The sequence below is a fragment of the Stegostoma tigrinum genome, chromosome 15, assembly GCF_030684315.1.
Source record: "Stegostoma tigrinum isolate sSteTig4 chromosome 15, sSteTig4.hap1, whole genome shotgun sequence".
NCBI lineage: Eukaryota > Metazoa > Chordata > Chondrichthyes > Orectolobiformes > Stegostomatidae > Stegostoma > Stegostoma tigrinum.
The window spans coordinates 46,008,653-46,027,948 of NC_081368.1; the positions used below are offsets into that span (position 1 = coordinate 46,008,653).

General features: G+C 39.0%; 1 protein-coding gene across 2 annotated transcripts in view; it reads right to left on the bottom strand.

The window, feature by feature from the left end:
* LOC125458627 (exocyst complex component 1-like) overlaps positions 1-19,296 on the bottom strand; it is an 87,528-nt gene that overhangs the window by 47,714 nt on the left and 20,518 nt on the right. For both annotated transcript variants that reach the window (XM_048544044.2, XM_048544045.2), the window contains exons 3-6: positions 16,578-16,737; positions 9,254-9,447; positions 7,006-7,233; positions 1,449-1,581 (exon numbers count right to left, since the gene is read on the bottom strand). In XM_048544044.2, coding sequence (XP_048400001.1) covers positions 1,449-1,581; positions 7,006-7,233; positions 9,254-9,447; positions 16,578-16,737 — 715 coding nt within the window. The remainder of the gene's footprint in view (positions 1-1,448; positions 1,582-7,005; positions 7,234-9,253; positions 9,448-16,577; positions 16,738-19,296) is intronic.

Genomic DNA, 19,296 nt, shown 5'->3' on the forward strand with positions numbered 1-19,296 from the left:
CTGTTGCTTGACTAGCTTGTGAGACTGCTCTCCCAGCTTCTGAAGTTAGTCAGGGGGACTTTGTAGAGTCAACAGATCTGTTTCTGCCATTGTAATAAAGTGTGAAGCTGGATGAGCACAGCAGGCCAGGAAGCATCTCAGGAGCAGAAAAGCTGATGTTTCGGGCCTAGACCCTTCATCAGAGAGGGGGATGGGGTGAGGATTCTGCAAACTGAATGGAGGTGTTCTGCAAAGCGGTCCCCAAGCCTCCACTTGGTTTCCCCAATGTAGAGGTAGCCACACCGGGTACAATGGATACAGCATACCACATTGGCAGATGTGCAGGTGAACCTCTGCTTAATATGGAAAGTCATCTTGCAGTACACCTCCACTCGATTCGCAATAAACAACTGCACCTCCCAGCCGCGAACCATTTCAACTCCCCCTCCCATTCTTTAGATGACATGTCCATCATGGGCCTCCTGCAGTGCCACAATGATGCCACCCGAAGGTTGCAGGAACAGCAACTCATATTCCACTTGGGAACCCTGCAGCCCAATGGTATCAATGTGGACTTCACCAGCTTCAAAATCTCCCATTCCCCCACCACATCCCAAAACCAACCCAGTTCGTCCCTTCCCCCCACTGCACTACACAACCAGCCCAGCTCTTCCCCTCCCTCCACTGCATCCCAAAACCAGCCCAGCATGTCTCTGCCTCCCTAACCTGTTCTTCCTCTCACCCATCCCTTCCTCCCACCCCAAGCCACACCTCCATTTCCTACCTACTAACCTCATCCCACCTCCTTGACCTGTCCATCTTCCCTGGACTGACCTATCCCCTCCCTACCTCCCCACTATACTCTCCTCTCCACCTATCTTCTTTTCTCTCCATCTTCAGTCCGCCTCCCCCCCCCTCCCTATTTATTCCAGAACCCTCACCCCAACCCCCTCTGGGATGAAGGGTCTAGGACCGAAACGTCAGCTTTTGTGCTCCTGAGATGCTGCTTGGCCTGCTGTGTTCATCCAGCTTCACACTTTATTACCTTGGATTCTCCAGCATCTGCAGTTCCCATTATCACTGTTTCTGCCATTGTGTGGTGATTTGTCTGGTTTCATTCTTTTAGTTCTTGCTACAACTAAATGGATTGCTAAGCCATTTCAGAGGGCAACTGACAGTCAACCACATTGCTGTGTGGCTGGAGTCACATGTCGGCCAGACCAGGTAAGGAAGGCAGATTTCCTTCCCTAAAAGGAAATTAGTGAACTTACCACATTTTGAACAGTTGTTATTAGCTATGAGCAAAGTTGAGGCAGACCCATCTTGACTCAAGATGGTTTCTGATTTTGAAAGTGGTGAAAAGCAGTTTAAATGACAGTATACAACTCAAATGTAGAACAGCTGATGCACCTATGAGAGCTTTAAGCTACATAAAAGGTAAAAACAGAAGAGAGAAAATATAGCCATACCTGGAAACAACTTAACATTCATGCAATTATTCAGAGCTTCAACAGCAACAATGCAAGACTGTAAATTCTCAGATGTGCACAGATCACCATTTCTTAATGCATGTTGATGTTCTTTATCAAGGTCCAATTTGTGCTATAAGAATACCAACAATTATTTTAAAGAACCAAACAGAATAACCACATCAAATATTGTAACATTAAAAAAATGATAAATACAAATTTATAATCTTAGAAATGTTACTCTAAATTGACCAATGCACGATTGAGTTTACATCACATAATCATTGAATAATAATAGAAAGGATTGTGTTATTGCGTGATGGACCAGAAGGTTAGTATAAGTATCCTTGCTAGCAATCCTGTTGACATTGAGGTTTATGGCCTTCATCCTGCTTTTAAATTAAGCTAATGATATGGCCCAATGTTGTGTGAAGAGTTCAGATTGTAAAAAACAAACATTCAATTCGGCATGGTTTTCATTACCCCCCAACTTGAAATATTCTGGATGTTTAAGGTAATTGGCCCATATTCATCAGGAAGGTCAGGAACTCATGTGTCAAAGATGAGGGCTTTGCTATGGCCCCTGACTGATCAGAAAGCATGGACAGGCTCACATACCAAATATGACAAAGGAAGGATTTATAATTAAAGGGACATAATATGGGTCAGAATCATTGACCATAACATGAATTCTTGAGGCTGCAAAGGAGCTGGTGGCCATAAAGGCTGTTACTCAGCATGGTCTCTCATTCTCACTCAGATTCTGCTGCAGAATCTGAGGAATGACCTAAGATAATGCTCACCAAATGAGCAGTGATTCTGTCAATTCTTTACTGTAGAGTGCTCTTGAAGCTAGGCTCAAGAAACTATTAGGTGTGCATGTGAATATGCAAGGAAGTCAGCAGTAACAGTTTAGTCTCTCCAAACTGCAGACAATGCAGTAAAAGGATCAAAGGACTTCAAGAGAGCAGAAAATGGAAGTGGCACAACACTGTCAGATGCCAAGTCCTGCATTCTGTCCTGCCCACAATCTCCTAGACAGCGGCATTCCGAACAACACAGACTCATTCCTCTTTCTCCAGGGACCTCTTCACATCCCAAACTGCTGACACTACTCTTCGTATTTGTCTCATCTCAATCCATGTCTCATAGTCATCATCCACAAATATTCCCTGCTCTCCAAATAATTGATTTCTAATACTTATAACTTGCAGATGAAAGCACACAAACTCGGGAGAGGCTGAAACCAAAGATGGGGCTAAGCTCCTTCAGTAACAGACACATTGATGGTTTTGGGCAAGAAAATACAAAACTGATCCATGATGAAGGAAGACTCCTTCCAGGAGGCTACAGATATCAGCGATGACCTGCCTTAAACAACTGGAAATCAAGCCCACTGTTTTTGGAGTCATCATATAAGTTAAAGATTTTGTCAAAGCATGAAACATTCTCCAATTCACCACTTTTTAGACTCAGTTAACAAAAAGCATGGACCAGGTTTCGGTACTTTTGTATGGTATGGGAGCAGAAGTAGGCCATTCAGCCCAATGAGCCTACTCTGCCATTCAATGAGATCATGGTTGATCTGATAATACTTACATCCACATTCTTGCATTTTCTACATAACCCAGATTCTCCTACTGATTAAAAGTCTGTTCAACTCAGCCACGACAGTCCTTTGCAGTAAGGAATGTGACAGATTCATTATCACCAGAGAGAAGAAATTCCTCCTCACCTGTGTTCAATGGGTGACCCCTTACTCTGAGATTATGCCCTCTATTCTGAGACTTTCCCACAAGGGTAAACAATCTTTCTATATCTACCCTGTCAAGACCCCTAAGAGTATTGTATATTTCAATAAAGTTGTCCCTCATTCTTCTGAACTCCAATTTGTACAGGCCCAACCTACTAAACCTCTCCTCATAAGACAGACCTTCCATAATTTGGATGAACCCAGTGAACTTTCTCTGGAATGCCTCCATTGCTACTAATCTTTTCTTAGATAAAGAGTCCAAAACTGTTCACAGTATTCCAGTTGTGATCTGACTAGTGCCTGGTACAGTTTTTTTCAGATGTCCCTGCTTTTATATGCCATTACCTTTGAAACAAAGGCCAACATTTTATTTGCCTTCCCCATTATCTGATTAACTTAGGTGCGCTAATTTTTTGTGATTTATAAACAAGAAATCCCAAGTTCACAAGCTTCAAAATCTCCCCTCCCCCGACCACATCCCAAAACCAGCCCAGCTAGTCCCAACGTCTTTAACCAATCCTCCCACCTCAAGCCCCACTCCCATCTCCTACCCACTAACCTCATGCCACCGCCTTGACCGGTCCATCCTCCCTAACGCCCCACCTACATTCACCTTCACTAGCTCTAACCCTGCCTCTTTGACCTGTCTGTCTCGTCTCATCCTATCTTCTCCTTTATCCATCTTCTATCCACCTCCCCCTCTCTCCCTATTTATTTCAGAATCCTCTTCCCCTCCCCCATTTCTGAAGAAGGGTCTCGACCTGAAACGTCAACTTTCCTGCCCCTCTGATGCTGCTTGGCCTGCTGTGTTCATCCAGCTTCACACCATGTAATCCCAAATTCCTCTGTAGTTTAGCTTATTGCAGTCTTCCTTTTTTTTGTTAATCCAGGAAAGCTGGTCAAAATGACTACTTTTAAAACATACGCTCATTTGGATCTGGGACAAAAGTGAAGGGATATCTTTTAGATTAACGTTATTGCAACCAGCTGAAGAAGTGGGTGAATAAAAAAGGGGAGCACTTCATCCCTTCTCACCAGGGAATTTAACAATTTGGGAACATCTCATCTTTAAATTGTAACACATTTGGAACGTTACCCAGAGTCTGGTCTTAACATTGCAGAGATAGTGGATGCATTGATTGTAACCATCCAAAATCCTCTAGATTCTGGAAAGGTCCAAGCAGATTAGTAAACTGCAAATGTAGCACACCTGTGGTAGAAAGCAGAGTCTACCTTGTTAAAACATAATATAATCTATCAAGGAAGATAGCAAGAACTGCAGATACTGCGGTCAGAGACAACAGTGTGGAGCTGGAGGAACACAGCAGGCTCGGCAGCAGGAAAGTTGATGTTTCAGGTCAAGACACTTCTTCAGAAATGAGGAGGGGGAAGGCAGCTGGGAAATAAATAGAAATAGGAGGGATAGGGCTGGGAAAGGTAGGTGGGATGGTGATAAGTGAGTGCAGGCAGCAAGTGGGGGGATTGGTCACTGCGATGGATGGAGCGCATCAGTGGATTGTGTCAGGTCAAGAAAGTGGGGATGAGAGGGAGGCTTGAACATCTGAGGCCAGGAGTGGGGAGATTTTAAAACTGGTGAATTCCAGTTAGGCCATCTGGCTGTAGCCTCCCGAGGCAGAATACGAGGTGGTGTCATTGTGACACTAGAGGAGACCCAGGATGGACATGTCACCCAAGGAGTGGGAGTGGGTGGGGGAGTTAAAATGGTTGGTGACCGAAAGGCGTTGTTGTTTGTTGCGTACAGAGCACAGATGCTTTGTGGAGTGGTCTCTGAGTCTAAGCTTGGTCTCACCGCTATAAAGGAGGCCACATCGGGAGCTATCATGCTAGATTTTAGTTTAGAATCTGACTTGTCAAGTAAAAACATCAGCTGGAATTGTAACACAATCTGTATTAATGACTTGGTAAAGGGATCAAATTTACCAACAATACAAAGGTAGGTAAAAAAGCAAGTTTTGAGGAGGACGCAAAGAGCTGCAGAGGGATCTAGTTAAGGTAAGTGAGTGGAAAAATATTAATAGATGATTTATACTGTAGGAGAATGTCCAAAAACAGTAAGGGGCTGTCAAATGATGTGGTAGAGAGGGATCTTGGGTGTATTTGTACATCAATCACCAAAAGTTAGCATCTAGGTCTAGCAAGTAATTAGGAAGGCAAATTGAATGCTGATGCTTCTTTGAAACAGGAAGTCTTCCCTCATCTGTACAAGGCATTGATGAGGCTCACCTACAGTACTGTATACAATTTTGGTCTCCTTACTTAAGGTTCATTTGGCTGATTCCTGGAGTGAAGGGGTTATCTTATGAGGAAAGGTTGAAGAGGCTACATCTTTGTTTATTAAACCTAGATACACTTAGGGTGATCTTTTTGAAATGTATAAAATATTTAGGCGGTTTCACAGTGTAAATACTTAGATAATGTTTACATTCATGAGGGAATGGGGGTGCTCTTCTAAAATAAGGGGTGTCCCATTTAACATTCAACAGAAATGAAGAGAAATTTCTCCTTTTAGAAGAAGATTAGTCTTTGGTATGGGGTTAACTAGTTCATTACAATTTTTCAAAGCTGAGTTAGACAGATTTTTGAACAAATGAGGCAAGGGACACAGACTTGAAAGTGGAATTAAGATCACAATTTGATCACAAATGATCTTATTGAATGGCTGAGTAAATTGGATGGTTTACATGGCCTATCTCTGCTCTCAATTTTTTTCACCTGCTCCTTTTCTTATGTTTTAATAAAGCAGCATATGAATTCTGTCAAGTTCAACCTCTTGGGTCTGATCATTTTCTCACAAATACTGACCCAGATCTCCCAGTGTCCAGATAATCGGAGGTCAGACATGCCTTCGCCAATGGGTGCTCAGTTTATACAGAAATCCCATCGTAATGCTAATGTGGGAATTTTCATGGATGTGTAAATTTTCAATGGGCAGTTATTCAGTACTTGAAGCCCTCCAAAAGGTCCCAACTCTGAGTCAGAGTTGAAGACTAACTAACTTGCCTGACCAGTGAACCAGGAAAAAGGATGGGATAAAGCATAAGCATAACTACTGGGTAACTATAAAAGTAACTCACAATCACTCACACTGATACTTCCTATGAACCTAACTTGACCTGATTCCTCAAACCAGCGCTGGATCAAATTCCTGCTTAACCCCTGCTATTGACCCAACTGCCAACGTGACACCTGTACCCCTCATCCATTTAATTTATACACTTCACTTCTCTCAATAGTTGCCAAAATGGCTTTCAGGGTTTTAAATCTTGGAACGTGGCAGCTCGTGTTAAAAGAGGGGTTTCAACACAATCAGCGTTGCTACCAGCTGTATGGATTTCTGGCATGGTCTAGAATGCTTTAGCTATGAAGGCTCCTGATCAGAAATTTAAATGTATAACTCCTTCAAAGGCAGGAGTGTATTTTTTGCCAAATCCGAGTTGGAACCAGGCTCAAATCTTCGAAAAGAGAAATAAATAATTCAGAAACTGAATAATTAAAAAGACAAAAATGAAAAGCTTGGCTTTTCATTTTACATTGGTCACGATTTTATTTTTGCGATAGAATGACAGTACTTAATTTTTATATTTTGACAGCAGCTTTTGAAGACTTCAAGCTATTTATTGGTCTTTCGTATACCACAGAACCATAACTAGAGTCAATAATTTACTGGCTACAACAGGAGAAAGAGAAAAAAGGCATACATATATCCAGATATGGCAGATAATTTTCAAATTACTAACTCATTGAAATCATTGCCAGCTCTCTTATCTAATATGATTTGCTTACCACAAGAAAAATGACTTCCTCTAAAAGTTTTTGTTGGTTACAATCAATGACTTGTAATTGGTAATTGCTTTGGTGAATATGATCCATCTGTTCTTTTACACTCTGCAGCAACTCTTCGTAAGTTTGAAGGGTCTGTTCAATATTCTTCACTTCAACAAGAGCCACATCAATCAGTTCCATCATTTCAGTTACTTGCTTCTCAGACACAATGATGGATCGTATGTTTGCCTGAAGTACAAACATAATACAATTACTTGTACCTCCGCGATCTATACTGTATAGTGATTGGAAACATGTATGCACAGACATATTTTGGATGAAAAAGATACTGTGTTTTCCTGAAAAACAGTAATGGGTTATAGGGAGATGGGCAGCACGGTGGAACAGTGGTTAGCACTGCTACTGCACAACGCCAGGGACCTGGGTTCAATTCCAGCCTCGGGCAACTGTCTGTGTGGACTTTGCACATTCTCCCCGTGTCTGCGTGGGTTTCCTCCGGGTGCTCCGGTTTCCTCCCACAGTCCAAAGATGTGCAGGGTAGGTGGATTGCCCATAGTGTTCAGGGAGGTGTAGATTAGGTGGGTTACAGGGGGATGGGTCTGGGTGGGATGCTCTGAGGTTCAGTGTGGACTTGTTGGGCCAAAGGGACTGTTTCCATACTGTAGGGATTCTAATTATTTCACGTCTTCCCTATTTCAAAGTGAATGAACTTATGATTTAATTACAACATCAAATTCTTGTGTAATTTTTAACATCTACTATAACCATTGAACAATTTTAAAAGTAAGTAAAATTTAACTTGTCAATTAGAAATTTGGTGGAACTATATAGAATAGGTAATCTGAGTACACATTCAATATTGCATCTAGTTTTAAATGGAGCTTCAAGATGAGATGAAAGGCCTTTTTTCCAAAAAAAACCTGTTATATAGAAGAAAGAAACAAGAGATGGACTATGTACAAACTATGTATATAATCTATTTCTAGTCTACTGTGGTATTGTTTCTTCACTGATAATACATTTTAGCAGGTACAAATATTTCCTTTGCAATAGAATAAAGCCAAAATATTTAACATTTTAAGTTTCTGCCTCCATTGCAGCTAACAAGGCTAAGCAGTTACAATAAACTAAGTGTTGCTGGTTGAATACTAAACATTATTTCAATATTCTTCAGTCTGTCTAGAACACTGAAGCTGTACTTAAAATTGCTATTGTGTGTAAAACATTTTCACAAAATGCAGCTCGATATATTTTGCTTTGTGTAAATTGCTTTTTTTTGCGCAAGCCTTCAGAAACCGAAGTTCTAGAACAATATCCAGTCCAACCTGTCTCTGCCTCCCTAACCTGTTCTTCCTCTCACCCATCCCTTCCTCCCACCCCAAGCCGCACCCCCATCTACCTACTAACCTCATCCCACCTCCTTGACCTGTCCGTCTTCCCTGGACTGACCTATCCCCTCCCTACCTCCCCACCTATACTCTCTCCACCTATCTTTTCTCTCCATCTTCGGTCTGCCTCCCCCTCTCTCCCTATTTATTCCAGAACCCTCACCCCATCCCCCTCTCTGATGAAGGGTCTAGGCCCGAAACATCAGCTTTTGTGCTCCTGAGATGCTGCTTGGCCTGCTGTGTTCATCCAGCCTCACATTTTGTTGTCTAGAACAATTCACACTGTCGTAGAACCCACTGTAAAAATACGGTTCTTTCGGGATGAAGTCTATTTCTATAATAATTTCTCAGCATCTATGTTCAAATTTTATTCATAGTGAACAATCCAAAATACAAATACATGCATATTCTTAACTCAGAAATATGCAACATTTTAACTATATGCTGACTTCCTAAGGATGAATATTATGTTTAATTAACACAGTAAGAAAATCTTGTGCAAATTTCTGCGCTGACATTTAAACTTAATTAATTCTTTAGACAAATCCTAAATAACAAGATAATCATGTGAAAATAAATACAATGACAAATCTGTGCACAACTGCGTTACACATTCTCATACTCGTAGCATATTTAGAAATTTTGAACATATTGTTTAATATTGCCAGCAATGCCAGTGCCTAACATATTTGGGTCATAATTTCCTAGTCACTATACTAGTGAGGATTATAATTCACAATGAACACAATCAAAGTTTGATCATTAATTTCAATAATTAATTTCATACATCATATTTATAACCATGCATTGTAGAATTATTGAAAGTAACAGTTCGTTGTGCTAGTTTACAAAATAATTACCTCATCTAACACCTGGAGATCTTTACTCATTTTGTCTGCAAAAGCTTCTGAGTTGGAAATAGACTGATCAAATTGCTCCATTAACTTCTCAATATCAAATGCCTCTTTTGATGTCAGTTCTTGATAACCATCGAGCTCTTCTTCCACTGCAATTGCTCCTCCTTCTTGCTGCTCCATTGCAGGGCGCAGACTTTCTGGAATACAATACATTTTTGTATCTTTCTATTATATCTTGCAACCAAACGTTTCATGATTAAAACCAATGTTTCTTTGAATTTCCCTAAGCTATGCACAGATGCTTACGACACTATTTATTCCTTATAAGACGTTTTCTTCCAGAAGATAGACTTTATTCACAGAATATATACAAGTACATTGCATGACAATTAAAAGTGACTTTAACTGAAATGCAAACAAGATCAGTTCTTTAAATACAGTTTATAGTTTGAGGTGTCTCACCATACTTACAGTTTACATTTACAACATACAGCTCATGTCATATATATATTGATTTTATACAGTTTCTAATCAGAGTGCTGTGGCAAGATGGTCTGAGACAGTGGCTTTTCCCACTGAAATTTTGTAGCAGCTACCCCAAACTGTAGTAGATCTCTTCGTATGTGGTTTTGGACATTAAAATGTGCCAATCAGTAACTCAATTGCTGATAGCACCCTATGCTGGTAGGAGGATCTGGACACATGTTTTGACAATGTTGTTGTCAATTGCCTGGATGAACTGCTGGATTACATATTGAAGATGATCTGTACCAGTTCGAACTGGCCTTGGATGTCAAAACAAACTGCTGCCAAAGCAAGGTCATGTTCTTTTCATGCTGCACCAACTGATTCTTTGTTACCTTCCTTATGAAGTCAAACCACCTGGAAGCACAGACAACATAGCCTGGACAGACCAGGGCATGGGCTAAAATCTAGAAGGGCATGGTAAAATAAAAACTGGACACATGGGAACAATGTATCCTTGCGCTTGTGAGTAAGAACCTGGTCATTAGGTACAAGGCAGTCCCTGGGCAGACTTTCAATGTCAGTACCACTGCTGGGAGGAGGACTTTATAACTATAAGTCAGCCTGATGATCTAGGTCGATCACTGTTTATCAAACCGACAAAAAATAATGGGAACAGGTTTTAAGCTTGTAGAACTGAGCTGGCACTCACTGCAAAGATATGATTCAATACTGTTGTTATGATATGGAAACAGACAGTTCAACCAAATCAGTCTTTCAACCTCTCTATTCGTAACATAGGAAAATTAAACCAAAGACCCCCAAAATACTCACTCCAACAGGAAGAATACAAGGGCATGGTCTATGATGTTCAAAGTTGTCCTTTTTTCGGGAAGGGGGCTATTATTGTAAACACATGCCAGAATTTCTGTCATCCAATGGAGCATGAAAACTTTGGCTATGCAATATACATCTGGATAAGGTTGCATATCTCAGAATTCCTTTGCAAGGCATAACACTGGCTGCCTTGTGAATGACGCATGATGTCAAAGAATAATGTGATACTTCATTCTGATTAAAGTAAGGGCTCAGGAGTACCATTGCTGAAATGTCCAACATTCTCCAAACATTATCGGCTCACACACCTGGTACAGACACAACAGTTTCAGGATTTCATGTGGCATTGCTTCATAGGCCAAGGCAGCATCAAAGCAGGGAGTAATTACAATGCTGTCATCAAGTCTAGCAAGACAGGAAATCTTTAGTGACTGCTGCAAAGGAAGAAGCAGCCAGATGAACATTTCCCAGAGAGGAGGTGAATGACCAGAAATCATACCTCTAAAGGCTTTGTTATCATTTTCTACATTTGTACGAAACAGTGTTGGTACAGTCTAAGGGTATCTAGGACCACCACCACCAAAATGCGTCATCTGCTGGAGCAGATCTTGCACTCGAAGGAAAAGGTGACCATCAAGGTTACATTGGCCTTGAATTTTTATGCCAGTGATTTATTTCAAAGGGAATTAGTGAACTGTGTGAAATCTCCCAATTCGTGACTCCCTGGTGTCAGTGACGAATATTTCTCCAGATTAGATTTAGATTAGACAAAAGTACTAGAATACAGTGAAAAGTTTTCAATGCTACCATACATGGTGCCATCTTAGGTACAATCACCAAGATACAAAAACTTAAGAACAAGGTAGAAAGAAATAAGGAATAAAGTTAAAAGCTAACCATTACAGTTACTCTTCGTATAGTGTAAGAAAGTAAAGAAATAAAGTTAAATGTTAAACATTATGGTCCTTTTTGGTACAATGTCGAAAAGTAGATCACACCTATTTGTATCCTATCCTAGTGACAAACAGAATCAAGTCGTATGGGACTCTGGACTCTCTACCATGACTGGCAGGTGCACAATGCTACAGAATTACAGAATCCCAGAATTATGATGATGCAGATGGAGGCTGTTTGGCACATCATGCCTGCATTTGGTCTCTGAATGAACGTTATGACTCAGTGCCTTTTTATTGCCTTTTCCCCACAACCCTGACGGTTTTGGAACATACTTGGAACCATTCATGAAAACTTCTTATGCCACTCTATCAAATGTATTTACATCCTTCTTAAAATGTGGCACCTATAAACAATTCTCCAGCAGAGGTCTAATTAGTCTCTTATACAAGTTCAGAATAATATCCTTGCTCTTGTACTCTATGCCCCTGTTAATAAAGCTGCATGCTTTCTTAACTGCTTACTCTATCTATCCTGCTACATTTAATGCTTTATTAACATATACATCCAGGTCTCTACTAACATGTACCATCTCACACTTCTCCCCATTAAACTTCATCTGTCATCTATTTGCCCACTCCAATTTATCAATGTACTTTTGTCATTTTGCACTGTCATTCTCATAGTTTGCAACGTTTCCAAATTTTGTGTCAACCACAAACTTGAAAACCATCCCCTGCACACCAAGAGCCAGATCATTAAAATAAATCATAAAAAACAAGTCCCTAAGCCAATCCCTGGGGAATCCATGACAAACTTTCTTCCAGCTATAATCATGAGCTAAAGCTTTTCAGATAAGTCTGTTTTGTGGCACTATATCAAATGTCTTTTCAAAGTACACAAACACTTCATCATCCTATCATCAGCATTACTCTCAAACTGTCTCTGGCTGGTCTTCAAAAGATTCCACTAAGTTATTTAAACATACATTTTTCCCTTAAGAAATTAATGCTGGCTGTGAGTAGCAGATATCATTTATGATGTCCTGATTGTATAGCCCAAAGAAATCACAAGTTCCTGCCTATGGCTACTGTGAATTTCACTCAAAAAACATTTTGCCAAATAATGGGAAAATCCTTTTCTCAATAAGGAGATCATAACTTCAGATGTGGTTTCATAAATGTTGAGTACAGTTGCAGCAAAACTTTCCTCCTTTTACTTTTCATTTTACTTCCAATAAAGCACAAGTCCAAATTCTTCGCTGCCATCAGTGATGTCTATTTAAGTAATATGCTGTTTTTTAATCTTCCTGCCAAAATAGGCATATTCACAACATCTCACATTCCACTATATTTGTCCACGTGCTGTCCATTGTTATGGACAAGACCAAACACCCTCAAAATATGTTAAGAAAATAGCCTAGACCTTAACTTTTTCTTATTTGAAAGGTAAGCGTAGTGCATTGCATTCCAGCAGCAATTCAATTGGTCAAAATGATCAATTTTAAGCGAGAGTTTTTTTTAACACTACAGTTAAAATTTGACCAAACAAAAATAAAATAATTGGCTTAACTGTAACTTTATCGCAATGATTAACAAAATAGCAGACACAACTGCTACTAATTGACTGTCTCAATATGGTAACATAAGATAATCATAGCCTTGGCAACGACAGTTTGGTTTTACTGAATTTGTCTCAAATGCAATTCTAGCAGCAGGAAGGGAACCCAAATTTTCAGCTGTAACAGTGAGATGAATAAGAGCTTCCACATCCAGCTTCAAGACTCCAGCAACTGCAGAAAGCTAAAACTAAAAATCTTGGTTCTGTGCGAGCATGACCCCACAGATTAAGGATGTTTCTACTGTTCCAATTTAAAAAAAACACTCAAGCCCCTGTTTACTTTATTGACTTTGAGTAGACCGCCCATCTCAACCTTTCTTTATAAAATAAAACAGTATAAAATACACCTTTGTGTATATATTGTGTTCCTTGTAAAGCCATAGTATCATGACACCATATACTTTGACACTCTATTTGTTATAGCTTGTAAATACAACATGGCCCATTTATTTCTTCTCTTTGCCTCCTATTTTCTAACCAATCTTTTATCAATGCTATTATTACCCTATACATCATGTGCGTTTACTTTGGGGCCTTTTGAAATCCAAGTACACCATGCTTATTGGTTCTCCTCTATCTACCGTGTATGTTATTTTACCAATAAATTATTTGAAGAAGTAACAGAAAACACTGATTAAAGTACTGCACTCGAGCGACTTTGGGAAGTCACTGGACAAAATGCTGTCAACAGGGTATTCAGAAGAAAGAAATGTATGTAACTGAACACAATGTAGCAGTATGGATAGCCATTTTTCCAAGAGTCAAGGAGAGTTACTCCAATTGATGGATGTTTTTCAGATGGGAAAATGATTTGCAGTAACGGTTCCTCATTGATTCTCCCAGTAAGGGTTGATGAGGGTCCATCACTATTTTACTCTTAATAAATTACCAAAATTTGGTTGTAGGAAATAGCATAATAAGTTTGCAGACAATACAGAAATTGTTGAAATATGATACTCCGGCTATAGTCTCTTTCACACTCCTCCTTTGGGTAGAAGACACAAAGTTTGGAAACAAGCACCAATACATTCAAGAACAGCTTCTTCCCCCCCTCATACATTAGCGTTGATCTTTCTTTGCACCTTCTTTGTAGATATAACACTATTTTATGCATTCTGTTCTATTACCCTAGTGGGTACTTTTATATAAGGGATGATTTGTCTGGTTAATACACAAAACAACACTTTTCACTGTATCTCAGCACATGTGACAATCATAAATCAAATCAATTCAATTCAAATCAGTGTGTGGATTACAGTCTTCAGGTAACATAAAGGATACAGTATAGATAGAAGAATGGTAGATGATATTCAATTCAGAAAAGTGTGAGGTCACCTCCTCAAAGCTCTCTTCCAGGGCCATACAACATCCACTGCTGGGTTCCTGACCTGGAATTCAGCCCAGTGTCAGGGTCAGGACACTGGAACTAATATTCTACCTAATGTCCGGATTAGCCAGGCCAGAACTTGCAAAAGTTACAATGTAGCAGCTTTTAAAACTGTAGAACTATGATGTCAGTCCTCGGTGTCCAGTCACTAACTCTGCAAATAAACATTTTGTTAGCTGTAAGTGAATGAAATTATTATCCTACTTGTTTTGTGATTCACAAAATGGTACTTTTGAAATGGAAGGAGGAAAGTAATAAGTCTCAATTTTGTAAGAATGCCCATTGTCATCTGATTTCCTGAAAGCAGTTATGATGCTTTCATTCAGCATTAATCCACGCTCCACAATGCCTTTTAACCTACAAGCATGCTTACAGAATAGCTGTTAGGACACAAGTGATATTCACTTCAAACTTAGCTGATTATATTCATGAAAAACTTGGTCAATATTGCACTATACTGACATAGTGAATGCCAAATGACCACTATATGTGAGTGCCAAAGATGTGCTTCAGTTGCCAGTCAACTTTGGAGGTGTCCTTCGGTAAGGGCCAGTCAGGGGTCACAGAATGGTTATGGCAAACAGCATTCTACAGAGTATTGCACAGCAATGAGTTTTGGATCTGCAGGCGGAACAAATTAAAGTATTTAAATTTCTTGTCTACAAGTTTGAAATGTGATTAGGAGGAAAACGCAGAAAAAACAAGGCAACAAAAACAATGCACCCTAGCTCTTCACATTGTTGGCTGGGAGACCCTTATTAATGGAAGATTCATTCAGATAATTAGTGGGTCAATGTCACAAGCAGAGGCAACCTTCGCAATTTCCATTTCCAATACCATTGACAAAAAGCAATCCTACTAATGAACGATGAACTCTTTGCACATGTCCCAATTGATTAATGACTTCTTCTGAACATACAGGTTAAAAAGTGATTTTCTATTCATCGGACAAGGATGGATGAGATGAAAATATTGTGCTAAATAATAATGGCAGGACTTCACAATCAGTGGTGAAGCAATGCCAGTCATCATTTATCTCAAAGCAAGTTGTCCAAATCTTGTGATTGACGGAGCATGGATTTTGCCTTTTGTAAGCTCATATCATGTTGACAGCATTCATCTTCAATTTCTCCGGAAACATGGTCTGTATGTTTGGAACATCCATTAATAAAAAGACATATTATCTGATATTATTCAGTGATTCTCCTTTTAATTAAATACTCTCAGCCGTAGGTGCTTGATAAAGTTTACTATCAGCAGAGGCATAAGGTTGCATAAGGATGAGGCTGAATGGCACTACTGGATGATAAATGGGTGATGTGAGTAAATATATCGAAAGAGACAGATCAATGTCCATGTAACACAAGTGGGGGTGAGGAATGACATGATGGAGTCGGCTTGATGATTCAGAATGAGAGAGTCAGGTTATGCATATAGCAAAATATAGGCCAATACACAGCTACGCTTAACTTTCATGACCAGGTTTGGTCATTAAATCATTTATTGCTCTGCACTGAACTTAGTGACACTATGGTTCTGCTGTGTAACATCTGGAAAACATTAATCATACCTTCTTCATTTCCACCATAAGTTTGCTCCTCTCAATACTGGGAATAGAATGTCTCTCCAGTTCTTTACAGACTTCACTACCACATCAAGTGAACAGTCAGTGAATTGGGTCCAATCTCTGAACATCTAGAATTTGCTCTTCTCTTGTCAACTCCAAGATCTTCAAATTGCACATTTGGCTTAGCTATTTAAACATTGATGTCAAAATTGTGATATATACATTCTCACCATTGCAGTAGTTAGGTCAGAAAGCTCTCATAAAAGTACGATGAGTTAGCTAACATAGAAAAAATGTCACTGATGGAAATGCTGAACACACTTCTAAGTTCTTCATACAACATCTGACCGTTTTCTGTCTGCTATTGGTTTTTCCATATTAACATCAGATACAACACCTCCGCGATATCAAATTTTGTAAAATTTGATAGGCACTTATAGGCCTGATTTTGTACGTCATTTTGGTAGGCTGCTAATTTTAACTTGTGTGTGAAATGCATTTTAAATTTTTGTGAGAAGTGTAAGCTTAGAAAAGACAGCTACACATGTGGATTTTACCTTCCAGTATCTGAGAACTGATGTTTACAAACTTAATCCTGCTGTGTAAATAACGATGATTGAGTTTGAAGAGACATGACATGAAATTATTTTTTTCTCCAGGATTACTGGCAATCCACTTGTACACTTTATCAAACTGCAAATCGAACTCGGGATTATCCTGTAAAAGAAAATGTAATGTCAACGGTGAAGTAAATGAAACAGTTACACTGCTCATATTCAACTGTAGGCAATTTTCAATCACTGTCTAAATGCACACCTAGGGTGTTTACTTGTAACTTCAGATTTATGATCCCATCAATCAACACTTCTGGAAATTCAGAAGTGATACTACTGCTGACAACCTGTACTTTTTAAAAGGTTTTTATTAAAATGTAATGAACACAACAGAGCCTTAGGAATCTTGGGAGATGACAGAGGCAGAATCATTGAGAGAACTGCCTTTAGCAGACTGTAGTGGGCTAGAAGTAATTTCTTCAGAGCTTACCTCTTATCGTCCTAAGTGAAGACACATCAAAAATGTTAAATTAACTCCAAGAAGCCTCTGATACTCATTACTTTGTCTCATTCATCACATACTATGGTACTGCATCACTACTGACTGCTGTTTCTGCTGTACCCACCCCACTTGGACTGCAATGGCTAATTCAACATCTGCATGATTCAATTCCCCTCACCCCATGCTTCAATCACCACAATATAGCGTTCAACTTGCTTTCTCAGTTTCTTGACCAAAATCTTGTGGAAACAGCCCAGGAGATGTTATATATCTGGTAACTTTAATAATCTATTAATGATCTCACAATAAAGAATTCTTTCAGGAAGAATGATCACAACAAAGGAATTCACATTCATTTTGAGGGTAAGGAGCTTAGATGTGACATCAGTGTTTTAAACTAAAATAATATTGGTTAAATTAACTGGAAAAATAGATTAAAAGTTAAAACAGCAGATACACGATGGCACATATTTAAGGAGTTACTTCATAATTACCACAGATATATCCTAGTGAGAAAGGACAATGCTGAGAGAAGAATGAACCATCCATAGATGTATATGTAAGTTAGTTATGATATCAAATTGAAAACAATAGCTTACAATGTGGTGAAGTGATACGATAGGCAAGAAGATTCAGAAAACCTTTGAAACCAGATATCCAAAGAAATAACACAGGAATAAAACAGATCTACAGAAGACCATAAAAAGTAGTTGTATGTGCTTTACTTGAGCTATTCCCTTCCTACAGAAAAATATGGTCCCATACTGGATGAGAGTGGGGATGAAATAATCATTAACAAGGAAATGGCAGAGTGTAACAATGGATAGGAGAAAAGAATAGAAAGTGTGAAAGCACTGTGAAGTTCTAATAGTTGGTCTGAACGTGATTCTTGAAATGGTAAATAACTACGTACTGGACAGAGTTTCTCAACATAAGAAAAAGATCTAACTGTAGTAGAGATCAAAATGCAAGTTGAGGCTACAGCTTGAATAGATGGCACAAAGAAAGAAGAGTGGACGAAAAATAAGCAGAAATCCTCATGACTGTGACGTTTCTGTGGTTGCCAACAAACTAGAGGATAAACTAATAAGGGCAAGAGAACAAAGGAATTAGATAGTGGGAAGAAATTTGAAGTTATTCTTTGTAGCAGTAAGGGTAAAGCCAGCAATGTCACATTGGTGTACTGGTATGGAAAAGGCTATTGAAGTTAATTGAAACAATTTAGAATTTTTAAGGGCAGCCAAACAATAGACATTTGAGAATAGAATCTCTCACACCCAGAAAAGTCAACCTGAATTTTTCTTTTAGCTCCTTTGGTCATATATTCGTGGGAATGTAGATTGACTGACATAAAAGCCACATTTCTGCAGTGTGAAAAATTTCAGACAGCAGTGTTTCTGAAATTACTTAAGAGGCAGGCGATGCAGAAGGGAAGCTATAAAAACAAGATAAATATGCTTTATGGCCTCAACAGTGCCTTAAATGTTGTGGTATTTTTCTGTTAAATTTGGACTGTTGTGTTTAATACCATCTTTACCAAATCGAAGTATCTCTCTGCTTCTTCGAACTACTAAAATAAATTACAACTGAGGGGAATCTCAGTTTTAAAATATTGGATTGACTTGAAATGACACCATTTACATTTATCAGCCCCTTAAAGTGTCAATGCAACAAAAACAATCTTTAAAGAAAGCTCATATCTAAATTAAAATGGTTTTTTGGGGTAACCCAAAACAGTTCTGCTTGGCTGAAAGTAGGCATATCTCACTGTTCTATTGGTATTGAAGAAGGAAACTTCCAAACATCTTCAGCATGTATGTTAATGATATTTTTACATATCTGGGATGGTATTTTGGAATTTGAGAAATGTGTTGATATAAAAGATTAGTGCGGAATTTAAGATGAGAAAATAGGTTTCTGTGGCTTTTAAAATATTCTGCTTTAGACATTAGCAGAATATGTCTGGAGTAACTGGACATTCAACAGTCCTATTTTGAAAGTGCACTTCCTTTCCTAGTTAATTGTGCAAGGTCATCACAGAAAGTTGACATCCCCTCTAAATAAGAAGTAGAATAGCTATGAAACTTGATAGGTCAACTGAATTAGTTATGCACTCAAACAAGACTAGCTTTGATGTGTTGGAAATAATTATTATAATAAAGCACCCTCAAGGTGAGAATGGTTTAAGGAAAAATAGAACATTTTTAAAAATGGAAAAGT